This window comes from Stenella coeruleoalba (assembly GCF_951394435.1).
Source record: "Stenella coeruleoalba genome assembly, chromosome: 15".
Taxonomy (NCBI): domain Eukaryota; kingdom Metazoa; phylum Chordata; class Mammalia; order Artiodactyla; family Delphinidae; genus Stenella; species Stenella coeruleoalba.
In genome coordinates, this window is record NC_137161.1 from 3,957,310 (window position 1) to 3,978,522 (window position 21,213).

Consider the following 21,213-nt stretch of genomic DNA (forward strand, 5'->3'; position numbering starts at 1 on the left):
AGCTTCCACTCTGAGAATGTCAATCTGGAGATTACTGACTTGAGTCTTGCAAGAAAGTAGGGACCGGGCTTGTAAGGAAAGACTTTTTCTTCCCAAGTAAAGCGTCTTACAGGAGCTTGACATGCATCGTAAAGACCTAGAAGAAGCACCTTTCCAGGCCCCAGTGGGACATCTGTGCCACTGTTCTCATCTCCTGAACATCCAACAGAATGATAACACCAACAGCAAAAGCAACCAGTGCTTTTTCTGTGCTGGCCTCTGCTGCCTTCCTAGAACACACCCAGCACAGCACATTCCTACCACAGGGCCTTTGCACTTACCCTTCCGCTGCCTGACATCCCCTTCCCTCTCTCATCCCTCTGGCTCACCCCTCCCCACTTCCTCCAGTTCTTTATGCCAATGTCACCTGGCCAGTGAGACCACCCCTGTCCACCCACGCTGCAACCACCCCCAACACTTCCTGCCCCCAGCCTGCTTCCTGCTCTCCTTCATATGCCCCATTCTATGTTTAATGTATTGGTTTGCTATCTTTTTCCCCCACTATTTAAGTGCCGGGAAGGCTGACCTTCTGCCTTATTCCCTGTGGTGTCCCCAGCATCTGGGACGGTGCCCTGCACATCACAGGTGCTCAACAAATCTTTGCTGAATTGAATAAATGCCACGATGGATGGTGGTTTTAATCACGTCCCTCCCTTGCTGAGAAGGGTTTGGTTTTGGGGTGAGGAAGAGGAGAAAAAGGAAGAAGAGGCAAAGTGGGGACCAGCTGGGGCCTAATTCATGCTCTCCTGGGGTCTGTCTCTGCCTCTCCTCTGCATTTTCATTGTGGATGCTGACAGAACCCTCTCCAGACGGCTCAAAGCAATCTGCCACCAATTTGGAAAGCCTCCCGGATACTAAGCAGGGTTTAATCCTCCCTTGATCAGACCCTGTAGGACCCCAAGCCGCCCCCCCCAGGCCATTACTATGAACATCAATTACCATCCCATTGCAGATGTGTAGGCAACTCAGTAATACCGATTTCTGATCGACTGAATGACAGATAAACCCAGTTGCGCTGCAGGAAACCCTCAGGATCACACAAAAAGACAAGTGGGTTTAAAAAAAAAAAAATTCCTAAAATGAACTGGAGGACTCGGAGGGCCTGGTGCCCAGCTGCTATAATTCACCTCTGTCCAGAATCAGCTGCTGAAAAGAAGAAATGATTCTTTTTGTAGAGACCACCAGTTGTTCTGGGAGCAGAGGGGCAACATGGGCACCGATAGATAAGCCTGCAGGGGCTCCGGGAAGCAGCGATCGGTGAGATTTGTCCAGACCTGGTGAAATCCAGGGCTGGACATCACTGCTCAAAAGCTACAGGGAGCTCAGGACTCAGCTCCTAAGACGCAGGGCAGGCTGTCCACAGCTTTAGGCTGTTCTGTCCCCAGGGTAATCTACCAAAAGCACCATTGCCCGTGGATGCCCACCACACGCGGTGTACCGCTGTCGGCCCGCACAGACCAGATGCGCCCCGCACGTCCTCTGTGCCCCCCATACGGCAGCGACTCAGAAAGCAGCTTCACCTCCTCGGACACACGCCCCCGGCAGCACCGCCAGCCTGCTTTCCTGCTTCTTTGTCAGGTGTTTGTGCCGTCCTTGAATTCCTGTGGGGAGAGAGCTGGTCTGAATGAATCAACCCACATTTCCACACGGCTGGTTCTTCAGCACCCAGTTAGGAATGATTTCCTCTTCCCACGAACATGAGCGCGGTCCCCCAGGTCCGCATCTCAGGCACAGTTTCTGAAGGCTGAGCACACGGTCAGTGGATTCCTACCAGAGTCCAGCCTCCACCCACACTACTCAGTTATTCATCAGATGTTAAGGAGCCAGGAAGGAAAATGTGGTTGGCGCTTCTGGACAGCAGATCCTGGGCCCCTGGCTACCACAGCACCTGCTGCATAGGAAGCCCCCCTGCTTGTGCGTTTCACTTGCTCAGGAAGCACCTGGAGGTCCCATCCCACCAGCGATGGCTCTTGGAAGAGGCAGCTCTGCCTGGCGGGGCTGATGCGTCTTGGCCCAAAGTAAAGAAAAGGAGGAGCAAGGGGCATGGGTAGTAAACACCAGCTTAAGTGGCTACACGGGTCGCACCTAGGGTCTGCTTGTTTATTCAAGTCCACACTGACTCACAAGCTTCTCTCCAGCAGTTAGAGCAGACTACAGGGTCTCAAACTCAGGGGCCTGGGGGGCCACCAAGTAAGATGATGAGTGACACAGGTGAATGGACATTGCATGTCCCACTCGAACCTGAGTGGTCCTTATTTGGTTCCAGCCTATCCGGCCAAGAGGGGATGTGGGCTGGTGAGACCAGATGGTCCCATTTGCTACTTTTGGAGAAGCGTAAAATATGCATTTGTTGAGGAGGGGGGTGATTCTGCAATTTTAAAGTGTTGGCAACTTATTCAAATTTTGGCAAATTGCTGTGCAATTCAGAAGAAATACGTCTGGAGGCCAGACATGGCCGTGGCGCGTTCAAGGCCTTGTTTTGAAAGGCATTGAAGGGACGGGGCTGCTGCACCCTCTGCGCCCAGCCCGCCCCCACACTCACCCACCCCCGCCTGCAGGACCGCATCGGGTGGAACAGGCAGAGCCCTGCTGCACCCACGTGGCCCAGGGCAACCGATCTCTGGAAATGCAGAAAGCCAGGGAGGGGGCTCATACCCGCGGGCAGCCAGGGTCCGGGGAGGGGGTCGTACCCGCGGGCATCCGGGGTCCAGGTGCAGAAATGCACGCAGGCGGCGTCCTCGCTCTCCGCACAGGCGCAGCGCGGCGTCCCCTTCGACGGCTGTGAGCTCCGCGGAAAGGTCCCGGCCGACCTCCTGCCCCGGAAGCTGCCTCTGTAGTTGGACAGCCCATAGGGCACAGTCCGTCTGCAAAGGACAGAGAAAGGTCAGGGCCACGTCTGGACGAACCGCCCCAGCCTCTGTGCTCATGGAGCTGGTGAGGGCGTCTGAGATGGTGGGCCTGGGTATGAATGAGGCAGGTGGTACAGTCCTGTCCCAGGAACTGGTGTCCACACCCTCCCCTGCACCTTGGGCCTTGGGAAACCTCTGGAGTGAATCCGTCATCCCCGCTACCCCGTACTCCCCAGGCAGTGGGCTGGGGCAGCCGGGATGGAAAGATGGGGAGGCCCTGGGGGAGATGGATGATGGCCTCTCTACACCCTCCCAGCAGCCAGCCCTCTTGCGGAGGGAGCGAGCAGACGCCGGGTGGATGCGTTTTTAGTCTTTTCAAGACCCAACTGTGGCCAGCGCGCCTCCCAGCCCGGGTCCTTCCAGGGCAGTTCTGGTTTTCCTTCCAGCACTCAAACCCCTGACATTGACATTCCCGCTGCCCTGAACACTGGTCCCAGCTTTCATCCTTGAGCCAGTGGCACCTGAGCCTGGCCATCCAGACCAGTCAGACACCTTCCAGACCCGCAGCCCAAGGCCGGCCCTGGCTCCCGCCCTGCTGGCCACCGAATTTCTTCTGTGCGCACATCATGTTTACAGTCTGTACTAACTGGAATAGGACAAATCCAATTACGGCCATTAGAGACACATGCTGGCCCCCGAACACGGCTTCCTCAAAGCCACAAACGTCAGGGGAACCCTCTGTGCCCTGTGAGATTCAGCTGAGGACAGAACTGACCTTGGGAAAAGTCTTCTTATGAAACTGTTTACCCATCTCATTTACGGTTGGAGCTGGGATGAGGGTGATGGTGTCATTTGAAACAATAAATGTTTACATCTGTTTCTGATGCTCGTGTCCATCCAAACCATTGCTCTCCAGGGACGGGAGGCCACTGCCAGGCAATTCAGTGGGGAAAAGTGAAAAGCATATGCTTAATTCATTAGCTCTACTGAACAGGGTTTGGGGGACAGACTACTAGTAACTAGAGGAAACACATGTGGCCAAAAGTTACTTTTCCAATAAGTCTTGGTTTTCCTGCTAGTTCCCAGGATCCACCACCTTGGCTTCCCTGAGCCCCATGGAGTCTCACCAATCATCCACCTCAAAGGGGGCTCTGACATTCTCTGTGCGTTTTCAAAATAGCATCAAATTGAATTTCCTTTAATTTGAAACACATGCCATGGAGCCTTTCTGGGGTGGTGAGGGCAAAGTGGGGGGGGAGGGTGCCCCATCGTGACCTAATGCTTGGAACGGACCTGCTCCCTGCTGGGCAGGACACTGGAGCTAAGAACATAACCCCATAACCCCACCCTCTTTCTCTTTTCCCCTCTCCCCATTCCCTCCCACCCAAGGGAGTTGAGAAATGGCCTTGTACGGCTTCCCTGGATCCAAGCAGGCCCAGTACTGAGCAGTCTGTGCTCACAGGATGGAGAAAGGAAGCGGGGGCCAGTCCCCTTCTGAGCTGAATCTTGGCTAAAACCCCATCTTTTCTCAGGAATGGGAAATAGGGGTGGGGGTGAGGTTGCAAAACAATACAGACATTGTGGTGAGGCAGGATTTGGCTAAAGGTATAGATTTCCAGTAACAGGGCCACATGAAATCTCTAGGTGTTGACATTGAACCCACACCCCCATTTCTTGGTGAAAATTACACACAAGGAATAACAACCACGGCTCCCATTTTTCCATCAACAGCAAGACCTGCAATTTTGAAATTGCTGTCAGTGGATCAGGCATCTGTGTGCGCAGAGCCACTCAACTTTGCAAACGCACGAAGTGTTTCTAGTGAGGAAACAAGGCGACATGGTATTTGGTAACAGAGAACCGCTAAGCGCTTTCCCAGCAGCCTCGTGGGAGGAGCTAGTATGCAAATGAGCCCTTGTAACTTTCCAAGAATGCTTATGGAGGCGCGAACCCCCTGCTCCCAGCCCCAGGTGCTCAAGGTGTGCACTCCGCTGGCGGACCTGGAAGCCGGTGGGGGATGACAACATCTATGAACCAGAGGACTTAACAGATGGTCCAGACCACAGATGGCCCACCCCCATCAAGAGTTCCGGGTCCAGTGAAGGCCCACCTCCCATAGGTCAAAAATTTAAAGGTTTCTAAATTAATCTGATAAGTGCTTAAATAAGACAGTTCAGCTTCAAAACACCTTGGAAGTTGGAGCTTGGTTTTAGGGTTCTGGGGCTCCTTGGAGTTCCATGTCGGAACACGGCAGCACAAGGTACATTACCTTCCATCCTGCTCCATCCCACATGCAGCCCGAGCTCCATCTACCCCCCCATCCCACAAGCAGCTGTCCCTTGACCACCCTGTAGGCCTTGGGAGATGTGCTGGAGCCCTGTTCTGTCCGTGGGTATCAGACCCTGGAAGTGGGCTCAGGGACATCTGAGTAGAGGGAGTCCAGGATGGTGACTACCTGGAACATGGTCTAGAAGAAGGGGTATATGGCTTTCAGTCTCATAGACTCCTTGCAGTGGGGTGGGAGATATGGCCAGAGGAGGGTCAGAGGTACCCTCCACGCCACAGGACCAGGGCAGGTGTCTTTCTTTTTTCTATATATATGTATTTTTTAAATTAATTATTTATTTACTTTTGGCCACGTTGGGTCTTCATTGCTGCGTGCAGGCTTTCTCTAGGTGTGGCGAGCAGGGGCTACTCTTCGTTGAGATGTGCGGGCTTCTCGTTGCGGTGGCTTCTCTTATTGCGGAGCACGGGCTCTAGGCGCGCGGGCTTCAGTAGTTGTGGCTCGCGAGCTCTAGAGCGCAGGCTCGGTAGTTGTGGCGCAACGGGCTTAGTTGCTCCGTGGCATGTGGGGTCTTCCCGGACCAGGGCTTGAACCCATGTCCCCCGCATTGGCAGGCAGATTCTTAACCACTGCGTGCCACCAGGGAAGCCCCTAGGTGTCTTTAGGTCTAAGAGTGGATACCAGCTCCTCAAGAGTACAAGAAAGGGTGACTTCTTTTGCACCTGCTGTGGACCCAGCACAAGGCTGAGCAAATGAAGACTATTAATTAAGCAACTGGTTGTTGATTGTGAGATAAACTAGTCCAATAAGACTGGATTCTCTCCAACCTAACATTCAACAACCACAAAATTCATTACAAAGAATTACCAACACCTGCCAAGCATCCACTATATCTGGGCGTACCTCATTTTATTGCGCTTCACAGATATTACTGATTTTACGAATTGAAGCTTTGTGGCAACCCTGCATTGTCAGATGATGATTGGCATTTTTTAGCAATAAAGTATTTTTTAAGGGATATACATTTTTTTAGACATAATGCTATTGCATACCTAACAGACTGCAGTATAGCGTAAACGTAACTTTAATATGCATTAGAAACCAAAAAATTCGTGTGACTTGCTTTTTCGCTTTGTTGAGGCTGTCTGGAACCAAATCCACAATATTTTCAAGGTCTGCCTGTATCTCCCTGGTATTAGTCTAACTGTGACGAGGATGCAGAAAGGCCTTAAGGAGTTCACATGCTACTGGTGTATGAAAACAGTACAGGTAAAGGAAACCTGACAAGCCCAATACGCCCAGGTATGTGCAAGGTACACAGAGCACAGAGAAAGGTTACCTGGTGATCCCGTTATTATGTTGTAAAGCACTTACATGATGAGCACTCCACCCGCTCCACAGTTTCCTGATCTATGAAAGGGCTGTCAGACGGACTGAATGATACACTGCACTGCGTGAAAAATGCTTAGCAAAGAGCTCCTAGTGGTGAATTAACGTGGCTGCTGTTGTTGCTTTTTTGGTCTGGGAATTCAAGTGAGTTGTACCAGGCAGAAAAACCCCATCTACCAGGACTGCGTTTGAGATGTGTGCCTAAGTAATAAAGACAGGTAAGAAGGACCCAGAGTGTCGCAGGGCACAGCAATGCCATTCTTTGCCAGGCTTCCTTTTGGCTGGTCTATCATTCTACACTGTCTACCCAATAAGCACTCGTGTTTTAGTTGGTTTGGTACCTTTATCATTTCTTGAATGTTTCTTGAACGGTGAATTGGAAGGACCTAATGATGGAACCAGGAAAATGAAGTTAAATCGGCTGAGAACTTTGACCAGCACACCATCTGACCTGTGGTTTAGCCTGTGTTTTACAGTGGGGCTTAGAGAACACAATTCTTTGTAAAAGTAGTCAGCTCTCCCACCTGTTAATGTTCCAGTTATAACACAGAGCTCCAAACAAAAGAGAAGCAGATGAGAAGGTGAGTCCAAGTGCTCTTAGACAAAACACCCCAAAACATTCACATAGGCAACGTCTAGCATTGTGTGTATTTGTATAATAAATTGTCCTCAGCGTATGTGGTCAGAACATTCATTAGTTGATCAGTGATGGTGGTACCAGAGTCATATTTACCATTTACCATTTTCTCCCACGTGTCATACATAAATGTTAAATACTAAACTTCCAAATCTCCTGTATTCATGGTTCATCTGCATCGTCACACTGGAAGAACTTTCTTTCTTTCTACAAGAAGTTTTTAAATAAGGAAAGTTGAATGTTTCTTTTAAGAATCTGTTTTTGAGTTCAGTGTTGCCTTTTCCTACATGAACCAACCATCTCCACCTCTCTGATCGGAAAATTGGCTTCAGTCCCTGAAGTGAAAGGAGGGAAACAGATATTCACAAGGGTCAGCTAGAAGCAGCAAAAGGAGCTTCACTGGCCGAATTCTAAATTCTCAGGAAAGTTTACCGAATTGTCCTTGAAAACCCAGTTTTCATATCCTCCCCCCCAACGCTGAATAGCACTCAACAAATACCTGTGGAGTGGTTTTCAATGTACGGGCCCTGGACTAGACTGTGGGTGAACATCCGTGAACGAGACAGACCAGTGGTCCTGTACACACACAGTTTTAATCTAGTACAGGGGTTAGCAAATTGGCATTTTTGTGGGCTTCATCCAATCAAAAGAGGGTGGTTTTTCTTTAATCTGAAAATTTCATATAAACATCACAACTTCCAGCTTCTCTTGTATAACTGGAAGTTATACTCGCTCCAACCCCACGCTCTAACATGGCAGCAGGTGTCTGGAGCTGAGTGATACTGTCAGAGCCTGGCTCAAGCTCTCTGTTTGGCCCCAGTCCCTGTATCTGTCCTTCTTTGCTTGCTTCTCTCACCTGTCTAGCCCTCAGGGGCATGTAAGTTTACAAGGCCTGCTCTAGCGGCTTGTCCCATAAAGCAAAGCCAGACAGGTCACGTGCCACGGTGACAAAATTAGCACCTGCTACTATTTTTACAAATAAAGGTGCTGTCATTATCAATTCAAAAAGCCTAGGTTCTAGGGAGTGTCTCCCCAACGAACAGAACATTTTCACTTCACGGTCAGAACATGAAGTTGACGCTCTGGTTCACATTTTTCCTGCTGAAAGGGAAAGCAAGGACAGGATCGCCTTTGGGACGCACCGTACAGAAGGCGTGACTCTGATGACCAGTCCTGCAGCCGAGAGGAAGGGGAACAACTGTTTCTCAGGGGGAGGCAGACAGGCAGGGGCAGCAGCCCCAGCTACCAGGCACCAGCAGTCATTAGATACTGCCCCCCCCCACTCCCCAGAGAATCAACTTCGAGACTCCAACATGCTTTCTAACTAGGGCTTGATTTCAGATTTTATTAAATTCCTTCCTTAGAAGACACCACTCACTTGTTCTCTCAAGCTTCAAAATATCTTCTTGGGCAAGGAAGAAAGTGTGGATCGACTTCACTGACTGTCTTTGTAACCTTAGCCAGAAAAAACTGCTAGCTAAGAACTCTGTCTAAGAGTAAGACAGGATGAAGTAACTACAGGAAGTGGCTGAATATTCAAAGTCTATAAAAGCGTCCATTCACTTCAACAAGCATCTAGTGGACCACCCCCCCCCCCCCCCCCGCCCACTGCCACTTTGCACAAAGACATAGAGGCAAGAGGGAAACACCAGCTCAGAGACAGGAGCACCCCTCTCGAAGGACTTAAAAGCCCACAATTCTCTAGAGCCTGGGATCAACGCTGGCTGTTTTTGTCTCCTGGAATCCAATCTCTTATCTTTCCCCTGGGGAATTATCCCTCCCTCCCTGTGTGAGGTCCTGCAGAGACTGTCGACTGACAGTCTCACCTTCCCCTGCCTCAGGACTCAACAGGTGACCCAAGCTGGCCCATCACACCCTCTCCCTCCCAAGACACCTGAGCAAAGCAATTCACGGTCAGAAAATACTCTGAAGCTGCTACTTGCCAGGTGGCTCCGTCCTGCCTTGTCTGTTCGACTGTGCCCCCACTGGGACCCCCAGTCCCGTCTTGGCACCTCTCCTTTCTAAGCCTGGTACTGCTTCTCCCTCCCTCCCAGTTTGTGGGCCACGCTGTGTCCTCCCAGGAAACTCCTATGCTGTGTTAGCAGCACTAGGTTTCTGTTGCTTGCGACCAGCGACCTCTAGCTGACCCCGGAACTCACTTTCTCCGGATGGATGCAACCATGATCTCTTGGGTTTCATAGAAAGACCCGGAGTCTCTGCAGCTGACAAGGACAAGTAGAGATTTTCTTCATGGAAACAAGCACAAAAGAATATGTTCCGCATCAGGACAAAACCCAGCCAACGGAGCTGGCTGGAATCCTTCCTTCCCAGGTATGCCCACTGTGAAATGTTCGGTTTGGATCACACTTTGGGCGGGTGGAAGCAAGCGGATGACCCCACAATGCTCAGGGCCCAGCCCCCAGACACTTGGCTGACCACCTCACAAGGCTTACCCTCCAGTGACTTGATTCCTTGTCCACTCACCAAACGCCTGTGAAAGTCTGCTTGGGACAGGCCTTGTGCCAGACAACCACTGGGTGCCCTTCCGACCTCCAGGAAGGAAAACAGCCAGAACACATCTCCTCGTTGGCCTCGTTATGCGAGCAGAAGCACACACACACGCTTTCTGGTTCTAAAGGATACGCCCCAAGCTTCATGCTCACGAACAACATAAAGTGAAGTGACCGTTTGTAGCTTCACTTCTGCAGAAAATCCCCGCATCTCTAAGGGGGAGGATCCCAAGGCGGATTGCTCCTCCACCACCCGGCACTGGGGAAGGTCCTCCTGCAGCCTCAGAAATAGCCAATGGCCCAGAGCATTAGAAACATCAAAAGAGCGAGCAACGTGCTGTGGGCTGGAGATTAATTTTTTTTAAGACATTCCCCCCACCCCACCCCCCAAAAAACCAACCCACGACTTTCGAATTTATCCAGGACTTGGTTGTTGGGGAATTTTACCAGAATTACATACATTTTCAAAGAGAACAGTGACTCTCCATCAATCGGACCCAAGGCGTGGGGGCGTTCCTCACCTGTGCTGCAGGTGTGGCTTCCTTCTTGTCCCCTGGGGTTGGTAACAGCTGGTCTCTGCCTGTTCACCTCGGCACCCAGGGCAGCCCAGGCAGTACCTGGCTCAGAGCGGGTGCCCAATAATACCTCAGCATCTCGGTAACAAAGGTCTGCTACGTGAAGAAAGGAGGGAGGGAAGGAGGTCTCAATTGGCCGTTTCTTCTAGGCCGTGCCCAGCCTGCAACTGTACAGAATTCCTGGCTGAGTCACTGGACTTCACTATCGTTGTCCTCAATCGGCCCCTCTTTGCGGTTCTTCTAGAGAGAATATGGTCTCTAGATCACAAGAAATGGAAGAACCATGTCTTGATAGTAACTTCCACAGACACAAGAGGAAGAAACCAGGCTGCCCGGATGGATGAGGCCTCAGAGACAAAACCAGAGGCTGCCCTCGGCAGACAGACCCAGGTTTCTGGCCCAAATTGAAGACTAGCTCCCTGAGAGGCCCTAGGTGACTGGCTTCTCTCTGGGGTTGAGAAATGAAATGACTGGCTCTCCGGAAGGTCCGTCCAGCTCCAAATTCCATCGAGAGATTCCCGAATGCCCTCACTGTTACTTGAGCGTCTCCGAACAGCACAAACCCTAGAGCAGGGCCCAGCCCTTCTCTCCAGCAATTAAACCACAATGAAATGTGGGGTCTCTACCCCACCCAAGCGGAGAGATTCCCAGGATCTCACCAACTGTATTTAGAAAGCTTTGGCCCAAAGAGTAGGACTCTCCCATGTCCTACCGCCACATAACTGAGCTTAAAAATCACCCCAAAGCCACAGGCTGTCTCATCCCATCAGCTCCCTGGACACGGCATCCTCCTCCCCTAATGCAGACACAGGGGCTCTGAATGACCAGTGGTCAAAGCAAGGGAGAACGGCAGAAAAATCCTTCTGTGTTCGGTGTGTGGGGTGGGATTTCCAAGAATGACAGCTTAAAAAAAAAAAAAAGTTAGGGCAACAAACGCCTGCAATATTTGGAGAATGAAGCCATCTATGGAATCCAACAGATTAGCTGGTTTCCCCTCCATCTGGTACAACCCAAATGCGTCCATACGAGTTAGGCTAGAGTTTCTCTCCCCAACCCCCAGTGACCCTAACGAATTCCAGGTCGAATGTAGGCATGAGCAATCCACGTCTGTCTGGCATGGCCTCATTATAACTTTATGCAAAGCTGCAGACAGATGTGGCTCAAAATAGTTCCCAGCAGTGGAAACAGAAGGGGTGAAATAAGGAGCAGGTATTTTTTTAAGAATGGGGGGTATCTGTACAGGGATTAAAACAAAATACAGACACCATCACACATCCCTTTAAATAACCCACAGAAAGCAAGAGAAGACACCGTTGCTAATTTTCAGGAGACTTCATCTTACGGATGGAAAAATCCTACTGAAGGAAGACATGCTCGCCATGGCAACAAAAATAAAGACACTCGTTTTCTTCCTAATCTAATTGTTTGCATCCTTGTGGCAGCTCTGATCACTGGATTGCTGACCTCAAACTAAGAAGACCTGAGTCCCTCTAGAGAGACAGGCTTTATCCCCAAACAAGAACCAAGCACAGGGTCAGATCCTGTCTTTATTAAAAATGTCGATATTTGGTCGATTATGACGAGTGATTTTTGCACTAATGTTGACTTTTTAAAAATATCGCGTTAAGTTTTATTTTGCTTTTTGACATCTCCAAGTTTGCACCTGAAAGAGTGGGTCATAAGTCTCACCCTATTCTCCACCCTGCAAGAAACCCACGGAAATCAGATTTAGAAAAACCCAGAAAAGCTACAGACACCTCTGCTCTCTTGCCAACTTGCTTCTGACTTTTGGCAAAGCTGCTGGCCGCTCCCCAAGTTGTGGGCTGTTCGTGCCATCACCGAGCAACAAAGGATCACAACACGTCGGCCACATCAGCCTTCGAGGCTTTCTCATGGATGCGTGAATCTGTTTCTGTTTTTTAAATTACCGGGCCGGGCACAGGGTTCGCTGGCTGCCCTGTTCTAGTGTTACTGTTTATTAAGGCCTCCTGCTAAGTCAGCCCTGAGAGGCTATAAAAGAAGAGAAGACCTGTGTCGCCACGGCTCTGAACATTGCCAAGTTCTCCCAAAGCTCTTGGCTCTCCTGAGATTCTGAGCTGGGACACGTGAGAAAGGCCAGGGGATGCCCTAGCCTGCTGTCCATTCCTAGGAGACTTAGCCGGGGAGCAGGGCTTTAGAAACCCCCTGAACTGTGTCTGGACCGGCAGCTCATCTACACTGTGGCCATTGCCCGGATTTATTTTCCTTCCAAATACAATTGGTTCCTATCCCAAATAGGGGGAAAGTGTGTGTGTTTGTGTGTGTGTGTGCGTGCGTGCGCACGCATGCGTGTCCCATTTTAAGGAGGTCTCTGTTTCCACCGAAACATGACTTAGAATGAGATGGGGTCATTTCCCTCTTAAACAGTTGATCTATTTGTTATGTGCTCCAAAGCTGAGCGTCAGTGGCACGGGGATATCTGGAGCTAGGAAAGGGGCCCCAGGCAGCCCCACTGGACGTGCTGAGATGCTGCCAATCCGGAGCGGGATGAAGAGCTGGCGCTACAAAGCCCTGTGAGTTCCGACCCAGCCGTGGGACCCCCTTAATGAAAGCAATGTTTGCTCCCCAGCTTCCTTTGTTTTAAATTCTTGCAGGAATATACCGCACCAGAGATGTCAGAGCCTTTCATCTGCCTTCACATTTAAGGCCAAGTTCCTAGCTGCAATGCCCCTTTCATCTAGCAGAAATCTAAATTCTCCCTCCAGGGTCATGCAGGGTCACGACCTCTTTGTACGGAGTTTTCTGGAGGCAAATCAAACTGCCTTCCAGCCTCAAGCCTCTTTCTCATCCAGTCAGGATCAGCTGCATTTCAACGAACCCATTTCTGTCCCTGGATATCTCACCTCCTCACAGCCACTCTGGGGTAGAAAAGGGGACTTTCAGTCCAAGTGAACCCAACCGGAAGGTCACCTTGTGTGAGCCGACCTTGCCAACAAACTCTGAAATTTAGCCCCGAGGCCGTCAAATTTGAAAGACGCATCTTGCTGTGAAATGTTCTGAGCTACGGCTACCCAAACTCAAAATTGGGATGGAAACATCTACTAGATTTCCAAGGGGGAGATGGTTACACGGGAGGGAAACAACTCAGAGCGTCAAACCACGATCACTCAGAACCCTGAGTTCAAGATCACTTTTAGTCCGGCTGATACAGTCTTTTCTTATGTGTCCTTATTTATTTACCACTTTTGTAAACAGATTCCGTAGTTATTTCCTGGGATCCCTTCCTAGTGGCGCACACTCAGGTCCCCGGCGGTGCTGGGTGCCTGGGAAACGGCTGCAAAGCGTTGTGTCTCTGCTGCTGGACTCACCCTTACTAACATTTCATCGTTTAACAAAAAAGTTCTAAACAGATCATTCGAATTATCCTGAAATGCCACACCCCCTCCCTCTCCCCTGCTTCAACTGTACCCACCTCCCCATTTAGCAGAGGGAGCCCAGGGCAGCACCTTCCGAGAACACCATGCCCTGTTGCCCCAAATTCTAGTTATTTACCAAGGTAGGTAGGACTCACGCAAGAAAGGAGGGGCAGAAAGGGCAGAAAGAAATCTCATCAAGCCTGTAACAACCTTTGGCCACCAGAGCGCTTATCAAGCCACTTATCAGCAGTCCTCCAAACACACCTTTTCCCAGGGTCTGTAAACCTTATGCAAATCAGATGCTAATAGACCGCGCACCGAGGGCCATAGAGTAGGGAAAAGCTGAGGTATCCAGGGGCAGGCTCCTCAGCCTTACTGCAGGAAGCAGCGCGAGCCCAGTCGGAGGGTCCAAGGAAGCTGACCTCAGCAGGACTCGAGCTACCTAGTCACCGGCTTCTCCAGTCACAGACTGGGATACGGCAGGTGCGGCGGCAGGAAGGGTCAAGCAGCCCCAGGGGCTGTACAGTTATCTGCGTGGTCACGTCTTTGAGGGACTGAGTGTCTGCTAGAGTCCAGACACTGTGCTGAGAACGCCCCTCACGCTTTCTCATGTCATCCTCACACATCTTTACTCAGAAGCCACGGTCAACATCAGTGTGGACCACTGTCACCATCATCACCATCGTCTACATGGTCATGACGTAGCTCAGAAAGACTATCCTTCTGCCTCAAAAGCTGCATCTCCAGCAACGATGCTCCCAGTCCTGACTCACGGGTCACATGACCGTCACTGGGGTCTCCGAAATCACATGGTGGGCGGGCAGCCCGCCCCGCATCAGTGGGAGGCTGCAAACCAGATCCATCCATTCCTCTGGGATGTTCTCAAATTTAAAATGTCCCTTCTGGGGCTTCCCTGGTGGCGCAGTGGTTAAGAGTCCGCCTGCCGATGCAGGGGACGCGGGTTCGTGCCCCGGTCCGGGAGGATCCCACGTGCCGCGGAGCGGCTGGGCCCGTGAGCCATGGCCGCTGAGCCTGCGCGTCCGGAGCCTGTGCTCCACAATGGGAGAGGCCCCAACAGTGAGAGGCCCGCGTACAGGGAAAAAAAAAAAAAAAAGTCCCTTCTTAGAAACGTGCTGGCATATTTCTCTTGAACAACACAGGAGGCAAAGATGAGTCTGTGGAATTGTTGCCTTTTTGTGGTAGAATACATTGAAATACAATTTAAATGTTTTGCTATTATTATTTTCACTCTGGGGAGACACATGTCATTCCTGAGTCAGTGTGGCCAGGTTGATCATCTTGTTAGGTCACCATCCTAGAGCCACACTGATGTCTGCAACTTACCCAGGGGCACAGGGAGAGGGTGGTACCACCCCCAGGCCATGCAACGAGTCACATTCAGGACACAGGGCAGAGCTCCTGGGTCTGGAGTCTTCCCACGAGATTACAGAGCCCAGATTTTCCACCACAGCCATGATTCCAAACATCCCGCACTGCTCTTTCCAGAAATACATTCCTACTTGTCAGCCCATGTGGCTCGGATTTTTGTTTGGAAACATGGTCACTGTCACAGCACCACAATGCCTCCCTCATTATGTCCTTGGAGGGATTTAACAGATGGAAATTTCCCTCAATTCTCAGGAGAAAAGTGGGGAGGAACAGAGCAGGGTTCCTTGCTGGGGGCCCTGCAGCTAACTCCACTGGCCATCTGAGAGTGAGTGGCTTCACTCCACAGCCAGGTGCACAGTGGCAGGTGCAGAGGGACTGCCCTGCTATGGGGTACCATGAGCACCGAGAGCTCTGTGATGGTTCATTTTTTATGTGCCAACTTGGCTGGACCATGGTACCCAGATATGTGACCAAATGCCAGTCTAGATGTTGCTAGGAAGGTATATTTTAGAGGCAATTAACATTTAAATCAGTAGACGTCGAGTAAAGCAGATCACCCTTCATAACGGGGGCGGGCCTCATCCAATCAGGTGAAGGAGAGGGCAGAGAGGAGTGAGGTGCCCTGAGCAGGGAGGGAATTCTGCCTCCAGGATGCCTCAGACTGAAGAGTGCAACATCAGCTCCTGTGTGTGTGTGTGTGTGTGTGTGTGTGTGTGTGTGTGTGTGTGGTGTGTTTACATACACATAGATACCTACACACACACGTCCTATTAGTTCCATCTCTCTGGAGACCCTGACAGACACAATCCCCCACCATGTCACAGGACACTCCTGTTTTTGAAGTATTCTCATGGAAAACAACCCCGAGGGCACAGGGATGTAAGCACGTGGGCTGCTTGTCCCTACTTCTCTACTTATTATCTTCTTCTCGGCAAATTTTCCACGGCCTTAAGACGGGATGTGTTTTTCTCTGGTGTGGAGTTTTGTTTTTGTTTTTGCTGGCAACAGTGGGGCTGCTGGGGGGAGGGTAGGGGCGGGGCTTCCTAACGTGGCCAAGGAGAGCCATGAGCATCCCTTGTCCCGTGGGTGAGCTGCTATCTCCGCCGCCTCCCCAGGGGCGAGAAGGGCAGTGCCCAGGATGCACTTGGTTCATTTCTCTTTGGGGTCCCAGATCTTCTGGAAGAAACAATGGAAGTTATGGGCAACAGCTCTGGGAAAATCCACATTCCCGCACACGTCTATAGGGATGTGAGACCTCCGGCAGCACCCACACACCCTGGGACAGCAACGCCTCATGTGTGGGAGAAAGACCCGCAGACAGAACCTCAGTGACAACAAAGACAAGGGCCTCACAGGAAGTCACCAGCGTTACTGGGATCTACTACGTGCTGGGTGCTATTCGAGCGCAGGTCTGGAAGAACCAAGTGTGCAGAAGGATGTGGGGAAACCAGAGAACTTGGATCTCACACCCAGAAAACACCTCTGGGAGCAGCTGGTCTCTCGAGCCTTCACTTTCCACGTGAGATACAGTAACTACAGCATCCCTCCTGAAGCTTTTGGGTCCTTAAACGCAGCCAAAACAACCATTCTCCAAGAATGCCTGCAACCTTGCAAGCATCCTTCCGAGATACAGCCGGATTTTTGCCTCTGCCTCCATGTGACCGAAGGGCAGAAGAAGGAAAGACACCAGAAGCTGAAAACCACCCAAAGTTCAAGACTCTCTGTTTAGGCCTGAGGCTCCAGACCCCTGCGGGTTCCCAGCATAGCCAGCGGTGGGGACGGGATGCAACTCACACCCTGGAAGTTTTGAGACAGCAAGAGGGTCTGCTAAAGAAGAAGGGGTGACAGCTAAGGGGTGGGGCTGGAAAAGCCCTCGGTGTGTGCTACCCTCGTCCGTTTAGCTCAATCCAGTCATTCTTCAGATGCTTCCATTTCTCCAAAGGTCCAAGTTCCCTAAAACCCATTTCCTCACTTCGCGATCTTATCCAACATGTTTTAAAGTTTGTCAGTGGACCTGTCCATATACCAACAGAGAATTTTTGGACGGAAGGGAAGAAAGAGGGAAGGAGGGAGGGAGGAGGAAAAGAAAGGAAGACAGAGAAAGACCATCCAGGAACATCTTCCGTATAAAAGTTATGTCGCTTGTCTGACTTCAAAACGCTCAAGCCTGGCTATTGTCATTTTTTTTTGTTTCCCCGGGTAGCTCACGAAACTCCCAAACACCATATTTAATCCTTTCCCCCTAGTGTTTAAAATGAATCAGGGTCAGGGAAGAGGGGAAGAGGTAAATCAAGCTGTGAGGGGAACGTTAGCAAGTTAGCTAGAAAAAGCCACAGACCCATGGCTTCATCTCGGGCCCTACACCACAGCTCAGAACTGGGAGACAGGATTCGCACCAGGTCGCAGGGCTTTGCGACAATCGCTTCCCGCAGCCAGTGCTCAGGGCTTGGCAACAGGCAGAGAACTAAGGTGGTCTCCAAATGTCCCCTCCTCTCCTCTGCAAAGGCCCCCCTGCCCCAAATTTGCTTAGCTTTCTTCTTTCTCCTTCTTGACCCACAGTCTGGGATTCCTACCAAGGCTGCCCTCAGTCCTGGGTTCTGTGAAGGTAATTTGGTCAGAGGACAATGCCAGGAAGATAAGCATCAGAAATGACAAGTGTCAGGGTGATGGGGACAGTAGGAGAAGGTGACCCTGATCACTGTCTGAGAACAGAAGGCAATCAGTGACAGCCCGTCCAAGGGTCCCTCCCCAGCACACATCACTTTTATGACCTGGCCCCATCCTTCCTACTGTGGGCTGACGGTATGTGCAGGAGCTGATCAGACACAGCCCGGCAGGCAAATTCTGCAATCAGGGTCAGCTTCATTTTGGGGGACCTGGGATAAAATGCAAACGTGGAGCCCTTGCTTCAAAGAGTATTAAGCATTTCCACCGCTGTGCTGCACACCTGAAACTAACACGATATTGTAGGTCAACTATACTTCGATTTTTTTTTTTAAAGTATTAAGCATTTCAAGATGGCAACAATACGCTTTAAACCATGAGGGTCTTTCTGACCTGGAGCCCTGTGCACGTGTCCAGGCTCCCCGCTGGAGCCAGCCCTGCTTGCCATGCTGGACAACAGGGTGACTTTCCAGACCTCTCCCAGATGCACTGAGAGGGTTCACGACCTGGTTTGAAACACATTCGGCCCCCCAGGTTCACCCTCTTTTGCACTTCATCCTCGAGGTGTCAGTGAAACAAGGTGGGTATGTGAGGCCCATCGAGATATCACCCAGGGTGCTCAGAGGTTAGATGGCTCGGGATGAAGGAACCCCTGAAAGACCCGAATCAAGGGGCTCCAAACACAGTGGCAAAGTTGCCTTTGCGGGCCAAGGGCTCCAGGAAGGCTAAGAACCCCTAGTCAGGTGCAAGCAGGACGCCCAAGAGACCCCAAGAATACCTAGAGACATCTAGAGCCATCTGGTCCAAGTCCCAGACTGTAGAGACCAGGAAGGCAAAGTCCAAAGGCTGGTGACCAGAGCACGGTCAAGCCCTCTTCGCAGTTTGCAGGATGATGTTTCTGCAGAAGGGGTTCCTGAACTGAGTCGCTGCCCACGGCCTCGGGAGAGAGTGAGCTTTACAGCAAGGAGACCCCACAACTAAGTCAGGTGTCACTGTCTCGGTCCTGCAGTAAGAGAGTTCTTAGGGACCGGAAGGGCCAAGGGGGAGCTGTCCGGGGCAGGGGGTGACAGTGGGCAGGAGAAGCCAGCCTGGGGAGGACCCGTGGGCTTGCCCCCACAGGAGGTAAGGAGCCTGGAGCCCATGGAATTTCACCCCTACGGGGCAGGTTCCACGAGGTCCTGCCAAGCCCACCCCTGTGCTCCCTAGAGAGCGGGCTGATTTCAAGGAATCTGAAACTCCTTGGAGGCTGGCAGGGTCAGCAAGGGGGGCCAGGCCCACTTAGCCCCTGGGGCAGGAGATAACTTTCGGGGCTTCTTCCCTCCCAGAGGGACTTCTCAGGTGTCTAATCCCTCTGGCCGGCTCATTTCACTCAGAGGGAGGGCTCGCCCTTCCACCGGATCAGAAACTCTGGGGTTGGGTTTCTCCTGGGCCAGACCCTCAGAGGGGATGGGGGTCACACCCTTGACCTGCAGACCTGACCTGGGCTGGCAGGAGAGCCTAGCAAGGGCTGAAGGCTGTGCCAGGCGGGCTCTGGGCTGACCAGGCTGCGATGGGACCAGGTCATCCCAGAGTGTGAAGAGAGGGGCCTGGCCCAGGAGCCCCCGCCCCCAGGGCTGACTCACTCAGGAGTGTTGATCCAGATGATGTCCAGGTGGCAATAGTAGACACACTCTTTGTCCTTGTAGGTGAAACATGTACAGCGCCGGGCTCGGTGGTGCACGGGGCCCCCCTTGGCCGCCTGCTCCCCAAACCGACCAGGTCTCTCCTCCTGCCCAGGGCTTCTGGGGCTTGGACCGCGCACTGCTGTTGTGGCCACAGTCTCCTCTGCGTCCCCCTCCGATGTGGCGGCAGAGGGGGCCCGGGGCTCGCCGCTCCTGCCAGCGTCCCCAGGCTGGGGGCGAGGCACCAATCCTGCAGAAGGCAGATTGAGGGGCTCCTGAGTTGCCGAGGGTGCAGGCCCCGGACACCCACCATCCCCCAAAACCCAGGGGAGGGGGAGCCAAACCTTCTGCCAAGTTTGCAAGCTAATGGTACTTTCTGTTAAGTCTCCAAGCTACGCCCGAGGTTCGGAAAAGTGTGCAAAGCTAGGCGCGCCGCTTCCGAAAAGTTTGCAAGTTGCGTGCACGCTTGGTGAAAAGCTTGGGAGCTCTTCTCGCCGCGCAGCGCGCGAGCTATCTGTGCCCGCTGAAAACGTGCAAGCATTGTGCAGGCTTTCGGAAAACTGTGCAGTCATTTTGCACAGTTTCGGAATCGTTTGCAAACTTTTGGAAAAGTTCCCGACTTCACGAAATATCGACAAAGTCCGCCCCGCGCCCCGGGTCTCCAGTCTGCGTGTGGGCTGCAACCTCCCGAGCCCCCGGGGGTTCGTGCCCTCAGCTTCTGCCCCCCAGCCCGCCCCCCGAGCGCCTGCAGGGGTGGCGAGACGGGGCCAGAGGCCTCTGCCAGCAGTGCCCCCTTCCCCGCGCCCCCCGCCCCGCCCGTCCCGGGGTCCTTTTGTGTGCGCTCGCGCCAGGAGCCGCGCGCCGCCCCGCCCGCTTACCTGCGGCAGAGGTCACTGCGAGCCCGAAAAGGAACCACAGCCGCAGCTCCATGAACCCCGATCGGCCGCGGGAGCACCGGGCCGGAGGACGAACGCCGGTGGCCGTGAAAGGGGGCTCGTGCCGGGCACGGCGGGCCTCGCCCTCCGGCTAGGCGGTCTTCGAGGCCGACCACTGGCTGGCTGCGTCCCGGGCTGCGGCCAGGAGTTGGCTGCGACGGTCTCGAACTTCAGAGCGCGCTACCCATCCCGGCGCAGGGCTGGCCGGCTGTGGGCTCCGGCTCTTCTGCTTCCCGCACCACCCCCCTCGCCTCCCCGCCCCCCGGAGGGGCTGGAGCTGCCGCGCAGGGCCTTTGAACCCGGGGCGCACGGGGGTCGCCTCGCAGGCGCGGGGGAGCCGGCCAGGCACAGGGCCGGGTGCGATGGGTGGGGGCCGGGACAGCTGCCGGAAGGCCACGCGCGCACACACTCGCATACACACGCACACGCGCGCACTCACGCTCACGCGCCCACCCCGCCGCGTCGCTGCCCGGACCCTGCAGCTCCCACCGCAGCTCAGTGGGAGAGAGAAAAGGCTGCGCCTGAATCCTATCTTTTATCTCTGGGGCTCTGGAAAGCAGCATTTCTCACCGTTCACCTAATGACACCTTACCCTTGCACAGACCTGCCTGCCAAGGCCCTGGGCGTACTTTACACTCGTGACTCACGGGCACAGGCAGCGTCTGCCCGCCTCTCCCGGGAGCTCAGAGCTCAGAGGGTTTGGGCAGCAATCAGGGACAAAGTCAGCCAAGAAGTGGAGCTAGCGGTCCTGGGGTGTCCGTGACTTCCGCACAGTCCCCTGCACTGGGGAGGTGGCTTCGGTGACAAGCAGGTTCCTCTCTCAGTCGTGGTCTTCCCACCCCACGTGTCGGAGGCGCTCCTAGCTCACTTGAGACTGGTCTCCTGC

At 52.7% G+C, this 21,213-nt stretch overlaps 1 protein-coding gene across 1 annotated transcript; it reads right to left on the reverse strand.

Annotated features, from left to right (window-relative positions):
* Positions 1 to 1,221: 1,221 nt before the first annotated feature.
* Positions 1,222 to 21,005, reverse strand: EDN3 (endothelin 3). The gene is made up of 4 exons (XM_079945583.1): positions 20,271 to 21,005; positions 19,354 to 19,642; positions 2,730 to 2,903; positions 1,222 to 1,640 (listed from the first exon to the last, which is right to left on the reverse strand). The coding sequence occupies exons 1-4, from the start codon at positions 20,320 to 20,322 to the stop codon at positions 1,556 to 1,558; spliced, it is 600 nt and encodes a 199-aa protein (XP_079801709.1). The 5' UTR covers positions 20,323 to 21,005; the 3' UTR covers positions 1,222 to 1,555.
* Positions 21,006 to 21,213: the final 208 nt, after the last annotated feature.